Source organism: Parambassis ranga, chromosome 12 (genome assembly GCF_900634625.1).
Source record: "Parambassis ranga chromosome 12, fParRan2.1, whole genome shotgun sequence".
Classification (NCBI taxonomy): Eukaryota; Metazoa; Chordata; class Actinopteri; family Ambassidae; genus Parambassis; species Parambassis ranga.
Window position 1 is genome coordinate 15,002,421 of NC_041032.1, and position 16,428 is coordinate 15,018,848.

Below are 16,428 nucleotides of genomic sequence, written 5' to 3' on the forward strand. Positions count from 1 at the left end.
TGTCATGATAGGAAACAAAAAGCAACAAAAAGAAGAACCTTATAAAGTACATTTACATTTGTACGCTTTAAAAATTCTTTAAAATATGAAGTTTTCAATAAATACTTCGACACATTTAGGCATGCGGATATATTTTTCATGATTTACAGTTCATTACAGAATAATTCATACAATGACTTTTTTTTCTATCTTCATTATTGCACTTACGTTGTGATGGGTTTGTCGCATCACGTGCATAAGGTTATAAAGGTCAAACCAGTTCTGTGTTGGAGGGACAAATCGACGTGATTCTACAGAATTGTAGAGGATTTTTAAAAAAAATGAAACTTATCTGCTGGTGACACACACACACACACACACACACACACACACACACACACATTCACTGAAGATCTGTGTGGATGAAGAAAGGCTGCGTACAGATTATTCATGGTGATTTAATCACTTAGCAGCTGTTACCAAGTTGATAAAATGTCAGTTTTTTATTACCAAGAGTTGGATGCTGCAGTCAGTTTAGCTTAGCATAAAGGCTACAGATGAGATGATGTAATGATTTGTGGCCATTCTGAGGCAGATCCTGAATGTTCATTAGAACTATGTTTGCCTTCTTTTGTTTGTTCTACAATACCCATAAGCCTCAGCTGCGGTTGCCATGGAGAAGAGTGGTACATCATTATTATTAAGTAGTACTTGGCTGCCATCTTTGTTTTCAGAAAGGAAAAGCACAACAAGTTTACACTTGTTTGTTTTTTTTTTTTTTTAGCCCAGGGTGGCTAATGCTAAGCTAATCTGCTCCACTAACTCTCAGTAACAACATAAAAATATTCAATGTCTTCCTTTAAGTGCGTGCCTGCGGTGTATGTATTTAAAAACAAAATTCAGTTTTTCAGTAAAAACAGATTTGATGGCAAAATATATAAAAACAAAATCACACACACACACACAACAAACTCAAACAACAACAACAACTCCAGTAAGTAAAGGTTTGGGGAAAAAAAAGGCAGTGAAGAGAGCGACACTCTCGGGAGAACAAACTGGAAAAACAACAAATCACACCTGTGGTATAAAATGCCATCAGGTGTGCAGAGCAGGCAATCACCAGCAGAGGGCAACAAAAACTCAACAGATCCCTGCCAACAGGCTTCATTATCACATGTGTGATTAAAGCTATTTAATTATCAGCACATAATCTGTTTGTTGTTGAGTTTTTCTGTCTTTACTGTTAATAAAAAAACGGAAATATTTAGTTTTTTAGAGAGATAAATATGAATTCTCTGCTGTAAATCCATTAAAGTGATTTGATGATAAACCGTGGGGTGAATATGTATTTAAATATTACAGTAAATTATGATTCTCTGTCTCACAGTGACAGTAAAATTCAAGTAATCATTCATACTTCACACAGAGCTGAAATATCAATGGTTAAATACTGACCTGGTGTGAAGAGCATCCTCAGAGGAAGAGGAGAAGTTTGTGATAAAAAGCTACCAGCTAATATCTCACTGCTGAAGGGGGTGTGAGGTGTGACTAATTTACTCTGTGTACGGGGTTTCTCTGTGATTTCTAAATGCCGTTACTGATGTTTATTCGAGCTATAATGTCAAGAAAACGTCTAAATAAAAGTGGACTTTGGGAAATGTGCTTGTACATGTGAGCATTGATACCCCTCTGTGATCGATGTACAGTACAGAATGCTTGTTGTGTAGTAAAATGTAAAACAAACCCATCACAGCGAGCTACAGTACGACTCGGACATCATGAGAGGTTAGAGGTTGTATCCTTGCCCAGAGTTCAGTGGTCCGTCTTTACAAACAGCATCAAGAAACAGATGTAAAAAAATTTGTTCAAATTGCACCGGGTGCTGTCACCCTGGCTTTTCTGCTCGACTTCATCTTTGTTTTGGCTATTGGTGAGGCGGTTTGGGATTAGTTCTCCCAGTCGGTGCAGGGAAGGCCTTCATCCTCGGACTCTGACTCCGGCGAGGCCTCTTTGATCCTCCTAAGAGCCTCGTGGATGCTGCGGGTCAGCGCATCAGCCGAGTGGAGGAAGCTCTTGGGGTGGCGCTGCTGCTGCTCCGGCCGGGTTCGCACCTTCTTCAGCCGGACGCCCTGCCGGATCTGAGCCAGGATGTTGTTGCTGTCATCATCTGGGTCAGGCCCCAGGACGCGCAGCTCGGCCTTCCGCAGGTGGAAGCTCCCTCGTTTCAGAGAGGCCAGAACCTCATCCATGGGGGAGCTCGCTGTAGGGGAGGACACACAGGAGGACATTTGTTACTATATGGAAATGATCTGCCTGCAGGGGGCAGCAGAGGCAAGCTGTAAACAGCAGTTACCTCTCCTCCACTGTGATGAGTCCAGAGACGCCGTCTTCCTCAGCTTCTTCCTCGCCGTCAGCAGCTGGCTGCTGTCGAAGAACCGTGGGGAAAACGGAGCCAATGGCAGCGAGGTGGGCTCAAATTTCTGGTCCTGTATGGGGCTGTCTGTGGGGCTCTGCCTGTCCTCGCCCTGCTGCAGGACCTCTGAGAGAGGAAGAGGAAGCACAGCAGGAGGGGGTGGTGGTGGTGGTGGTGGGGGAGGAGGTGGAGGAGGAGGAGGAGGAGGAGGACCCAATGAGAGAATAGGTGTGGGAGTCGAGAGGGGAGGCAGTGAGAGGAAGGGAGGCAGCGAGTCAAGAGCTTGGAGGTCGACTGTGGGTAAAGACACGGTGTCGCAGGTGTCGGGAGGAGGCGGAGCAGAGAGTTCTGGGAGGTCAGAGATGGAGGAGTCAGTCTGCACGCTGGCCACCTGGGTGCTAGGCTGCTGTCCTGCTCGCCTCCGACTGTGAGTCTGACTCAGACGCAGCCGGCTGGACTTCACGGTCACTTGGCCTGGATAACGCTGCAAGACCACGAGAGTGATTAGTTTATTGTCATGGCAACAAACATGAAGACAGACAGGGTGACGTTCAGCAGAGATAAACGCAAGTCGAGATCTCACCTGTTTGAGGCTGCGAAGTCTGTCCAGAGTCCTCTGCCGCTCCTGACTCACTCTGGCATTCTGTTTTGCTTCATCTTCAACAGCTTCTCCTCCCTTTACAGGAGCCAGCAGAGAGCATTCAAGGTTTTAACATGGAGTCTGGCAAAATGGCTGCCACAGAGTCGGGTTAAATCTTACCTGCAGTTCCTCCGGAGAACTGCCGTCAACATGGCTGCCTTGGCGCTGTTGTATCTTCTTGTTGTGGTTGATGATACAGATTTCCTGTTTGAGGACAACAAAAACAAACAAACTGACTTTCTGCTCTTTCCCAACAACTCCTGCAGCTCCTGAACGCATCATCAGCGTACCTTCTTGTTTTTGAGGTAGACTTTCTTGGCAGTGATTCGACCTCTGCGGGCCTCTAGCTGCCGGGTCCTCTGCTGTAGGACGCAGAGTTCTTCGTCTCTGAGAGGCGATGGCGGCGTCACAGGGTCTTCTATGCACTTCATGGCATCAGGGCTCTCAAAGGCATCGTAGTAAACCACCTCATCCTGGTGCTCTGTGAGGACATAGAGAGAGCGGTTGAAATGCCACATGTGCGCTTGATTTGTACAGTTAAACATCTGTATGTCCCATTCTTCCATGTGCAGTAAATCAAGTGATTTTTGTCTTTGAAACTGTTTTTGTGCACAGACGTGTGTACTTGTAGCCATGATTGTGCTGTTTGCAGAAAAACAAGCTGCTCACCTGTCATCTGCCTGCGCAGACTCTGCAGCTGTGCAGTCAGCAGCAGCTCCTCGCAGCGCAGTACCTCTGCCTGAATGTCATACAGCTGCAGCTGCAGCTCGTAGTACAGCGCCTCCAGCTGGTCCAGACGCAGCATGGCATCCTCGCCGCCCTGCAGGCTCTGCATCTAAAAACACAGCGCGGCGCCACACTTACATCACTGTTTCACAGGTCAGAGGGCATCTGCATGTGTTCCTGGTCTGAGTGGAAACTGAACCCGAGGCAGTGTTCATGTTCACAGAGCAGTTTCATTCTCAGCGAGTCATTTCCACTCTCGTAGACCAGGATGTTATTCCCTCCATTACAGGATGCCACAGCCATGAGGTCACTGTTCCAACAGGGCCATTATCTCGCATTTTCCCCCTATTTTAACTCGTCTGACTCCAAGCTGCTTCCCCAGTCGAACACACCCAGATAAAAAAAATATGACTCACTCATCTGTGATTAATTTTCTCCTGAGTATCATCAGTGTGTTTTACCTCTTCCTTGAGGCCATGTTTCCTCTGTTCCAGGCAGATTTCTTTGGCCCTCATCAGCTGCAAAGTCTCTTTGGAAACGGCATACTGCAGCCGCTCCATGCGCTCGATCGCTGCTGTCCACGCCGACTTTCCAAACTTCCTCTGGTCAGCACGCATCCGCTCATACAGAGCTGTAACATGTACAGAACAGAAAGGGGTAAAGCTTAAGTCACGCCGTTTCAGTTTTTCTTTAAAGGAAAAGTGTCAAAATCTCTGAATCTGTTTTTACATTTTTTACTTTGGATTTTAGTTACAGTGCTTTGACTCAACATAATCCAGATTGTTGGCATGTTTCCTTCCACTTCATAGCTGAAATAGTTGAGGATGAAAACACTTGAGGAGTGTGTGAAAGGTTGGAGATAAGTGTATGAGTGAGAGTATGTTGTTATGAAGCAGGGTCAAAGGTCACAGAGAAAAAACAATGTGCTACATCTCACAGGAAACAACCCCCCTTTGTGTGTGTTTACCTTTCTGGGCGCGCGTTGTGGTTTCAAAGAACTTGACGGTCAGGTCTTGAATGGAGAGCACGGCAGCATGCGCCTTCTTCTGCCACTCCTCGTCCTCTTTCCTCAGGCTCTCCACCCGCCGGGGACCCAAGCGCTCCGTCTCCAGAGAGATCTGACACAAGTCACAAACAGATTAAACGTGAACGTCAGTGCAGAGCGGAGGTTGAGATTCCCACACTATACGTTCAGTGCATGGACAACAACATAACTTCTATGCTATTAAGTGGACAGACCAATTAAATGTGAGCAAGACCCATAATGCAAAAAAGGAAAGATATTGTAGGTACAGGAGTGACCTCTTAACTGGCAAGAAGAAGAGAAGGAAGAAAGAAGCAGACAGAATATGAGGAGGATGAACTGAAACAGAAGAAGCAGCAAGTGCAGGAGGAAAGATGAAGAAAGAAGAAGAAGAAGAAACATTTTGTCCAGTGCTTTCTAATGTGCTCTGTAGTACTAGAAAGTTTCAGCAGGTGGTGGCGGCAGTGAGGAGCAGCCTGTCCACGTTCACAGTGACACTAACCCAGTGTCCTACTGGGCTGCTGGAACAATCAACAGAGGGGTACATCTGAATACAGTCAGGAGGGAGCTGATACTCTGTGGCTGAAGTTTTCTCCCCCCCACTCGTGTCAGGCCATGTGAAGCAGAGTGAGAAACAGTGGGGGGAGAGCGGTGCCACGTGGAGTCCTGTCCTGGGTGTTGACTGAGAAATTCAACCCCCAGTAGGAGGAACAAAATGTACACAGACTATATGTTCAACTCAGAGGGCCTCGTACACATTGACTATTATCTCAATGCAGAACAGATGTGTGTAGGTGCTTAAACTAGTTTTTGCCAACAAAATCTCAAAAGGCCCATATTTTAAGCATATTTTAAGCCCATATGTTAAGCAGCACACTTTGAATTTTGTGTCTGCACGTGAGGCACAAGAACAGGGAGTGGTTTTTGGGGTGAAACTAGGAGCGAGTGGGGGGAGGAGAGATTACGTCAGAGATGAGAAACACAAGGAAAACACGAGAGAGAACATATTTAAGTGAAGGAAAACTTTGTCTTTACAGCCACGAACCTCACTGTTAAACACAAAGAACACATAGCTACATGTGAAGCAGAGTGGGGACACCCACAGGGCACCAAATGGCGCAGACCCCTCCAGCAGCAGACCCTCAGCAGACATTCAGTTTGCACTGGGCTGACCTGTGCCACAGATCAAACTGCAGCCAAACATCTTTGCGTCTGTCTGTTGTCTGACTGGTTTTATGCAAAGCAGGACACGTCATACACAACTGCCAAGTGAAGAAGCTTGATGTAAGTGACTCCTCTGGTCAACCGCTGCTAGTGACAAAACACAGACGTGTCACTGATAATAGAGGTGACGCAGTCTCTGTGGTAAAGTGCAGAGATTACAACATGACGGGTTAAAATACCCAGTGAAGTCTTTTTGTGGGTGTCAGAGATGCTAAGCTAGTCTTTATCTAGAACCCCTTTACATCCCTCCAGGTCAAAGAGCTGCTTTATTTTCATACACCGTTACTTGATATCCTTATGTTTGTGCAAAATCTGTTTGGCAGATGGAGGTAAACATACACCAGCAGCAGGTGTATCGGCGACCATCATGACGACTGTTGCCGTGTAATAATGCAGCCCTCTGTGAAACAGTAACTGGAGCTCACTGCAGTACAAAAACATGGCGGAGATGTTACAGTGAAACCACATTTTTAATTCATGGCTGCCCTCTGACCTTCTAGGCAACAGGACACCTGCGCTGCACCAACTCGTCATGTTATAGGGTCTTCCCACAATGCACCATTCACCAAAATACCTGCAGGCTATTGATGCAGGTTGATTGTGGGGATTGTTCATTCATCTGTCCATCTGCTCCCTCATTCACTGATTCAGTCAGACAGCTACAACTGAGCACAGTGAAAAGTCTGGACCTGGATTCTCTCACTTTGAAAATGTAGGCTTTCAAGAAATGTACATTTAAAAATTAAAAAGCTAATTCTTTACTGAAACCAGTGGAAGCATTTAACATTTCCTGAACTTTCCCTCGCCTGTTTGCCGCCTCTGTTTAGCACCAATTAACCTTAATTCAAGTTCATTATAATAACAAACCAGCTCAGCCTGGAGGACTGAGGTGGCTTTACACGCCGAGTATATCGTTCACACTTGCACTTGCAGATGAGCTCAGAACAGGCTGCAATTCTAGTAAGCAACAGACACCTGGTGTGTTTCAAGCAGGATATGAACTGTATGCAAACTACTGCATCCTGTGTGTGCTTATTCCAGACTCATTCCCTCTTCTTTGCAGATGAGAGAATCTGTGTGATCCCCTGACTCATCGGTTTGTGAGAAGGACTCATTTACATACAGCTTTGTTTTCAGCCGTTGGATCGCCCTGAGGGGCAGCAGGTGGAGGAGCTGGAAAACTTTGGATACGTTTAGATTCTCAGAAAAGATACATAAAACATGCCAAACTGAAAAGTCTTCAGGCAAAAGTTCAGTTCTGAAAAAGACATCCCACATTTTCATATTAAAGACCTCATCAGATCAACAACTGCCAAATTCAGTTCTATAAACGATTAAGACTTTTTTTTTTGTACAAGAAATCCATAGCTTGAGTGAGTATTTTTGGGCTAAGTATAAATATAGTGCAGTAACCATGCTCATTCTTACATATCACCCAGTGCAGCAGTGTGACTCACTGTTGTGTTTTTAAATAGTTTTAGTACAACAACGGAGCTCCACAGCACAGAAGGATCATCAGGCTTTGACCTTACAAGCACTTTCCGTGAGATTTGTTAACAAAAACAAAAATACTAAAGCAACAAAGGTGTGGCAGACAATTTGGTGATTTAGAGCTTTTTCCTAAATTAAATCAGCAACACACCCAAGAACCCAAATACCATCGTGATAGACACTCGTAAACGCACCCACTCGCAGTCACTTTGTGACACGATGCTGGATGAGCATGCTGTGTGAGGAATGTGGTTCAGAGAAGGGAAAGTACTCACAACACAACACTGAGAGTCTGTGAGAGAGAATGAGAGGGACAGCATGTTGTTAAACAGTACAGTTCTGCTAGTGCCCTTTCCCACTGCTGGATGAGCCTGTTATTTTTGCCACTGGCACACTTCCTCACTATCTAACCTGCTGGACTGGCCTCCACCACCTGGCAGCTCTTCCTTCTTTGTATAGCGTGCACTATGTGTTCTATTGTCAGGATACTGAATCTGAAATGCAGACGATTTTTATGCTGCAAGTGTTTTAAATTTGTGGAACTGTGGTGAGCAAGATGTGGCCTAAAGGCTGACATCATCACAGTGATGTGACAGCCGTGTCCCCTTTCGAAGACTCGTTCATCTGTGGCCTTCTTTTCCCTCGTAGTGATGGATGCAGCTCGAAATATCCCAGAATTCACTGCACACAGGTGACTCTGAAAACAAAACTTAAGCAGCAGAGGAGTACATCTACTCCATCAAGGCTGTTGCACAAGATGGTGCAAACAGCCAGACTTGAGACAACTATAGACCATAAATATACAGTAGATAGACGATCCCCACACAGGAGGCTCTGTCTAGGGTCTGCATAATCCCTGGTTAATCCAAATATGGGCAGAGCACGTGCAGACATATAAAATATATCAAATTCATCATTGGGGCACTTTGGGCACTTTGCACTTTGGTCTTTAGTACTGAAAAAAAATGCTTGCTAGCAGCTGCTATTACTGTGTTAAAGGTAGGGTAGGAGATTTTGAAAACTCAGTGAGAGTCAGCCAGATTTTGAAAGTAAACACACGCCCCTTTCTCTCGGAGCTCACCCTGAAGCCACGCCTCCAATCACATGGACGCGCATCACCTGAAGACGAGCTGCGGTCTGTGACTTCGGCCATCATGCACGTACCTCTCTGGTGCGCGCAGAGCAGGAAGAGAGTGACAACCAGCCAATACTCCGCGCAGGGTCCACCCGGAGGATTGGCTGATGTTTTTAGTGTTTTATAGCTTCAGATGATTCATATTCTTCGTTTTAATGTGAAACTGTCGAACTAATCGGTTGCTATCGGATTGTAAAGAGAAGTTACACTAATTTAACAAAAAGTGCATCAGGATGAAATCTCCTACCCGACCTTTAACTGTGTAAAGTCTTCACGTGCCTTAAATTGCCCCCAGGGGACAAACAAAGGTCTTTGAGTTGATTTTAATATTCTGTACGTTTTTTTTAATGTATTTCAAAATTCTCAAATGCATTTGTTCAGAGATTAAGTCACTTCTATGGCCTGCAGGGCTGTTGTAGAAGTGGCGAGCAGGACTCTGACCTATTGAGCGATCCAGGCATGCATTAACACTGAACCCAGCTCAATGACGGTCGTGAGACAGTGGAGATTAGTCCGTGGATTTACTTCTCTTTTCAAGCCCCTAATGAAGAAAAGCAACAAAACCACAGCGGAGAAAGAGTGTGGAACACATAGCAGTGTGCTGAGGCTGCAGAATTACCGAGTGGTTTAGTGGCTGCTGTAATAATACTCATGCTGGTTGTTAAGCTGCTCTGGGCGGGGTAAAAGCCTCTCTGGCTGATCCTCTGCCCTCCACAGCCCCCAGATGCAAATCTAAAGACCGGCTACTACACCGTCACCACCACCACTACTACACACAGCCTCTGCAAATAAAATCATTACTACTCAGAGAGATGAGCTTAGCATGGACCAACCAAACCCCAAACACCATTACAACTGGTGGAGCACACAAGTCAAAGTGTGTCCCAGAGCAGACCAGTTAGCCGGCCACAGTGGGTGCTAAACCGTCTTAAATCAAGCCTCAAAAACAGATGGCATTCGTATCTGTGTATTACCTTAATCTGCTGTCGCCGCAACATTGCTAGCTCCCTCATGTCCCTGAAGGGCTGAAGCAGGTAGTGGTAGAGCTGAGTCGTCGCCTCCAGCAGCTCTCCATACGCGTCGTCCTCCTCGGGGTACACCTGCAGCAGCTCCACCATGCTGTCCATGGCTTTGTGCTTGTCCAGCACCTGGGACAAAGAGAAACGATACGTGTATGCAGTCAGACAAATTACAGTCACAAATAAACATGCGTCTGTAGATTTAAATACAAAGTTGCTGCCACTGCCTGCGTCTGCTTTTCTACCTGTACCTGGATGTATATCCTGGCAAACATAAGATAAAAATTGGCTGGTAACAGAAACACAAAGGTCAAACTCTACATGTCTGAACAAGCGAGGTCTGAGGGTTATCTCCTTATGATGTCATACGTAGCTGTAAACCGGAATGGCTAGTTCAGACGCACTCTTTTTGATCTTTGATGGTGTGTAGTTAATTTCAGGATCTATATGTGTGAAGCTGTCAGAACTGCTGTGTATGTAAACAAAGATCTTTGATTAAACTCAACATAGCAAATCCTTCAAGAAAGAAACAAAGATGTCTCCCCTCAGAACAAAAGAAGAGCTGAAAATAGACCCACGGGGAGGTTGTTGCACCTTGAATCAGCCTTGAATTCCTTTGGTTAGAAGGACATAAAGCTGTGATGCTTTGGAAACGCTTTCAAACCTCCAAGAAGGAAAATTACACACTAATGCATGCATGTGTGTGGTCGTGAATGATACCATAAAATACTTTGTTTGAGTGCAGTGTAAGGCCAATAAATCGGCCCCAACTGTTGTTGATTCATACCATATGTCCGACTATCCACAGACTGCTCATTGTTCCATCATAAATGACAGTAAAACAACTATTGTTCACAGAAAATACAATTCATCTCCCAGCTCTCAGAAACCAGCAGCTCCAATTCACCCAGCACAATACTCCCCCTTCACGTCTGCCCCTGATAATATTGAAATGTGCCACCACCCAGACGTCATCCGAAGCGCGGCATGAGGTGCTCCTCTCTCTGCAGAGAGCTGTAGATATGAATAGAGATGCTTATATTAACTCTAGGCCACTTTTCCAAAGGCCTCCATGTTGGGGACTGGGGGGATAGACACTACGCGATTCAGCTCCAACACTGCTTCTACTGTTTACCTTGGCTCTGGGTCTCCGTGGTAACCACTGGCCAGCCGTGCACCCGCTGCAGTCACAGCTAGCCAGGAAAACCCTTGGGCTAAATGATCCGGCTCCTGCATGGGCACAAGCTCAGCGCTGCAACTCAAACTGATTTCATCTTATACAAGCGAGGGACGTTTTCAGAACAAATCACAGCTACTTCCTTAGAAGATGGAGCAGGTTTTCCTCCTGCTGTAATATTATTTACATAGTCAAATCTGTTTGTTAGTGTTAGTGTTTGAAGTGGAAGAAGAGCCAGAGAGCAGCTGAGCCTGCACTAAAGGCTGCAGGATTACTCATCTTGAGATTAATCAATTAGACAGATTATCTCTGGCCAGCTATTTTGATAATTAATTCATTTTTTCTATTGCTTTGGGGGGCGGAGGGTTCTCCATGCCAAGATAACAAACCATGTAAATGTAATATTTTAGACCTGTTTGTGTGTGGATTTAATGGGACGGCTCATATGACGAGACATGTTGTGCATGTGGGACTTTTTTTTTTTATTCTGTTTGCTCATATACAATTTAAAAAAAAAACAAATAGATGCTAAATTTAGCTGCCAAGTCTAGAGGAACCTCTTCAATGTTCAGCATAATTACAGGACATCCCTGCTGGTGAAAGGAGCTGTAGTACAGCGGCCTCAGCCCTATCATCAGGACCCGCGCCTGTTGGTGCTAAATTTGCTCCGTCTTGCTGAAGTAGGTTCCTCTGACTCTGCCTTTTAATTGAGAAGTAACACAGGAAGATCTGAGCAGTCAGACACTCGACACTTTTCACATGGTCGTATACTTCTAACACTGCCGGCCGCCTACGAATTAACACGTCAGACCCAGAGGACAGAGAGGAGATAAAGCAGTGGGATCAAAAGACCAAAATGTAAGATTCCTCTTAAGAAATCATTCATTTCAAAGCCTTTATGACTTGTGATTGTTTGAACTTGAGTAAACACGTCGTCCTACTGAGCCACAGTGGACTAATCCCACAGCTGCATCTGTGGCGAATATGCAAACTCACTGTGATCAACACAAACTGTCTGTACGTGTACATGACCTAGAGCTGACTGATAGTTAATGTGTCATCACTTTATATATAACGCACATCGCTAAACAACAACAAAGAGGCGAGCAAAGCCATTAAACTGTAACTATTAGCTTGCAGAGTGTCAGGTTTACTGCAGACATGCTGTTTAACAACAGATAAGGAAACACTGGAAACGTGTGTCTGCGGTCAATGATTGATAGATGCATGACACATATCTTTGATGAGTGGTTTTCTTAACCACTCATCCATCCTTTTGGCCTGGTTATCTTTGAGAGCGCAGTCTGGAGTTGTGATAAGGGCACAGCGGGGGGTCTCCACACAAGCAAAACAACCAGGGCAGGCTGATTATTGACCATGAAAATCTGTGAAAGTCATCATTTTATCTGGATAATAGCTCAAAACACGGCGTAAAGGCTCACATACAAACAGAGAAATCATCAGATTTTTACATTTAAACGTGTGCAATCTTATCTCCACGTGCCACTGAATGCAGACTACAGGCTCTAAAGTGTAGCAGATCAGCAGCCTGTTTTTATACTGCCAGGTTTATTAAGAATGGACGTGGTGATCAGGAAAACAAAAGCACGTGCGATCCAATAAAACAGAGTAAATATGACACTGCTGTTGTTGACGTGGCTTCAGACTGGAGTCACTTTTCATTTTCAGGATATGTACTTCTGTATTTGTTGCTGTTGGAGGCTGCATTAAAGACCTTCAGTGACTTTCTTGTTCAAAGAAATTTTTCAAAATAAAATATGTATGGAAGCAGCACCTTTGGATAGCAGACGGTGATGTCATCATCAAAACAAGTAGTGGCAGCTATTGATCAGTTTTATGTGTGAGGGCCATTGACAGTAAAAACTATGGACAGAGCTTCCGTGACGTCACCCGTTTGTTTCTGAAGAGCCGTTCTGAGGCTCGGTGGGAGGTTCCGGGACGTGATGACCGCCGCCATGTTGGCAGCGTCACGTCCGCCAAAACTCCAAATATGGACAAAAAGGGGGAGCACGAGCGGGGTTTAGGGGGGCGGGCGATCGTGGAAGCAGGAAACTCACACTGTGATACGTCAACCGTCTGTCACTGAAGCGGCAACGCCCATAATTATGCGTAATTTTAAGTCCGAATACAATTGAAACGAGCGAGTTGTAAAAAAAATTCACCCCCCTACAATCGACACTAGAATAGAACCTATCATCTGAGACCAGAGTGGTTTTTTGTACCAGGCTGTAAACATGTTTTTTTCTGCTGTGAAGTCGGCCATTTTAACATGGGAGTCTATGGGAAATTACTCGCTTTTGGAGCCAGCCCCCAGTGGTTGCAGCGTGAATTACAAGTTTTGACACTTCCAGCATGGGCTTCAACTTTGAGCCCCGAAGGTTGCCGCTTGGTCCGGGCAGCAGGATCTCATTGTTTAGCTTTTATGTAGTTTTCTTACAAAGACAACAGAAATCCAGACATGCTAACTGCTACTTGCTTGTTTTCAGAGATTATAAACAGCATAATAACATTTTAGAATGTAGTTATTGAGAAAAAAATGTACTAAAGGTACTGGAGGATTGCTATGACACACACACACACACCACTGTGTCCTATAGTGACCCCTTCCTGGTTGGACCAGCTGTTTGTGCTGTCTGTGTCAATCACTTGAACAAAACAAGCGAGGAGGTGAAAGATTTGGCCCGAGGCTTTGTCTCAAACACACCTAGTGTTGATGTGATCATGACCATGAGTTCACTCAGCATCTAGGTAACATTTAGCACTTGTGTGTCCAACACACACAGACACACTAAAGCAGAGTCACCTCTCGTGTCCTTGTCGGACTAAATATATGACCTCAGCTGTGGTGGATAACGCTGAAACAATCCCAGCAGCTGTGGTGACACATCATTTCAGTAACTCCACCTCCATTTAATCTCCTGTGTTTCTGTGGAACTTCCTTCAAAACCGCTCAGCCAACTAGAGTGTGATGTCTGGCCAGACCAGATCATGTTACTGGTGTGTGTGTAGCAACAGATGGTAGATCACAGGGGGTGGACAAAGGAAGAGGAGGAGAGTAAGCAGACCATGAGGCACAATTATGTACCAAAAACCTCCATGTGGCTGTCCTGTCCCTCCTAAAACAGGGTGATATCAAACATCTGTGGCTTTAAGAACTCACACAACCTTCATAAACTTCAGTGTCTCACACTTATTCAAATATACAATAACATAAAGTGGTCATGTCACCTCTTGCATGCGCCTCTTGGCCCTCTCCAGAGCATCCTCGTAGCCCTTCTGCCTCAGCTCGCTCAGGCTCTCGTAGTACTCCTCTGAGTCGTCGTCGCTCTCGGAGAAAAGCACCTGCGACAGGATCTTCCAGCCGCAGGTGTCCAGGGCATGACCCAGGTACACCTGCAGCTGGTAGCACAGGGAGTCCGTCTCCCGTTGTGAGACCCCTGAAGCACCGAAAAGCACCGTCCATACACCAGACTGCTCCTCCGGGAAGGAGGGTAAACACGGTTCCAGGTCTGAGTTGACGGCGCACAGCAGGAGGTGAGCCGCCCGCAGGTCCTGGAAGGAGAACAGCCCGGCCCAGCTGAAGTCCTCACGGCCGGTGGACTCATTGTCCCCTTGATCTGAATCATCCGGAGACAGCAGAACGTCCACGGGGTCCAGGAACTCCAAATCTATTACTTTAGGAGTCACAACGTCCCAGGAACCGAGTGTGTGACTCTCGAACGACTTTGGACTGCCGGCTTTTGTTGTGGGGTTTCCTTTCGGGACAGAATGCTCTTTAACTTTACCCGCTTCATCTTTCTTGGGACTTCTTGTGTGTTTCTCGGCCGCGGAGGCTCCGGGCGCAGGAGGACCAGCGTCAGCAGCAGCAGCAGCAGCAGCAGGGCTGCCGTAGTCGAGGTCCAGAACAGTGCTCCGTCTCTGTACCGTTCTGTTGTGGCAGGTTATGGCGAACTTTCCCTCGATGTCGTTCCAGGCCACGATGAAAATAAATTTATGTCTCTCCTTTTCGTCGAAGACTTTGGGCCGGACGGACACCCATCCGGACTCCAAATTGTCCTCCATGGTGAATGACATCTCATCCAGCCAGTAAACACGCGCAGATTAACGCTGGTTTAAAAAAAAAACGAAGCTAAATGCTACTGCTAGCAAAGGGCAGTTCACGGCAGCTACAAAACAAGGCGCAGATTTGGTGACGCTAAAAAATAAACTGAGTACTCGCTAAACCAAGAGGCCAAACAAAGGCTTTGTTGATGCGCTGCCAGCTGCGTGCGATCGGCAGAAAAGAAAACACCACCACCACCACCACCACCGCCACCACCGCCGTCGTCGTCGTCGTCGTCCCTCCGAGCGATCGGATTCGGGATCCAGACATGAAGAACTTCAGGCGGTCAGACGCGCTCGGACACCGCGGTGTAACCGAAGGCGAAAAGTCGGCTTCGTATTGCGGCAGAAACGGCGGGTTGCCATGACACCTGGCCGCTCACCTGGCCCGCAGCTCGCGCTCTGTGTGGCTCTTTTGTCCAGTTCTCCAGACAATGCGGTCGCGCGACGCAGCCTCTCGGTGTCACGTGTGAGCTTCTGTTTACAAGCACAAGGTGCGTGCGTGCGTGTTTGTCAAATCCGGGGAGGGATTTAACTGCTGCGTTTACGGTCCAGTATGAAAACCGGAAATACGAAACTCCTTACTTACAGCGCCACATTTGATGACTGTGATTCATCAGGATTTACATATTCGTCACATACACCTCACGTTAGCATGATTACTTCGAATATATATACACACAAAAAAACGGCACGTAGCAGCCGAACTGTAGCTCTAGACTGAGGTAACGCTAAATTACGAACACACATTTTTCCATGAAGGCACCATCCTCTAAGAGCTTTCTAAAAACAACAACAGACAAAGACAGAACATAAATCCTCTTCAATACGTTTTCTATGTATTTTATCTACATATTTAAATATCAGTATTTCTTATGTAGCTTCAGGTAACTTTATTTTTTTGTATTTATTTTCGATAAATCCCCCCCCCCCCCTGTGCTTCCTTTCCCCCCCTGTCCTCTAGTCTAGCAGACGTGCACGAGGAGCATAAACATCTGCACGTGGGCAAACCCATGACGCAAGCACGTACAACGTGCGTGCAGACAGATGCTGTATGGCAAACCGACTAAGACAAAATACATGTGATGACGGCCACAGAAGTCCTGGTTTTGTTTTGTAACACTCAGAATTTTAAGGAAGTTAAGAAATAAACAGATTTTACCAAAAATGTAAGAAAACAAAGTTTACAGTAATTTCAAAGTTGTCCACAGAAATGTCTCTACTTCATTACTAAAGTTCTATCTATCTATTCTCCTTTGTTAATGAAAGGCCAGTAAGGTCTGACGACAGTAAGGACGGGATGTCCTGCAGTAAACAAACCCTCAGTTAATTTTAAATTTGCAAAAGCCCCAAACCTGACAATGCTTCCTGCTTTTGGGATTGTGACCTCTGGTGGTCAGTCACATGAAAGCATGTTGAAAAAAAAAATATAGTTCAGTGGGTAAAGGTCATGTGCTATTTTTACTCCTCCATGCCAG

At 45.7% G+C, this 16,428-nt stretch overlaps 1 protein-coding gene across 1 annotated transcript; it reads right to left on the reverse strand.

The window, feature by feature from the left end:
- Positions 1-666: 666 nt before the first annotated feature.
- On the reverse strand, positions 667-15,422 carry jmy (junction mediating and regulatory protein, p53 cofactor). Its single transcript, XM_028417678.1, has 10 exons — positions 14,078-15,422; positions 9,607-9,780; positions 4,726-4,876; positions 4,220-4,389; positions 3,702-3,867; positions 3,323-3,513; positions 3,153-3,236; positions 2,976-3,068; positions 2,333-2,876; positions 667-2,239 (listed from the first exon to the last, which is right to left on the reverse strand). Exons 1-10 carry the CDS (start codon positions 14,921-14,923, stop codon positions 1,926-1,928), a joined length of 2,733 nt encoding a protein of 910 aa, XP_028273479.1. The 5' UTR covers positions 14,924-15,422; the 3' UTR covers positions 667-1,925.
- Between the last annotated feature and the right edge of the window lie 1,006 nt (positions 15,423-16,428).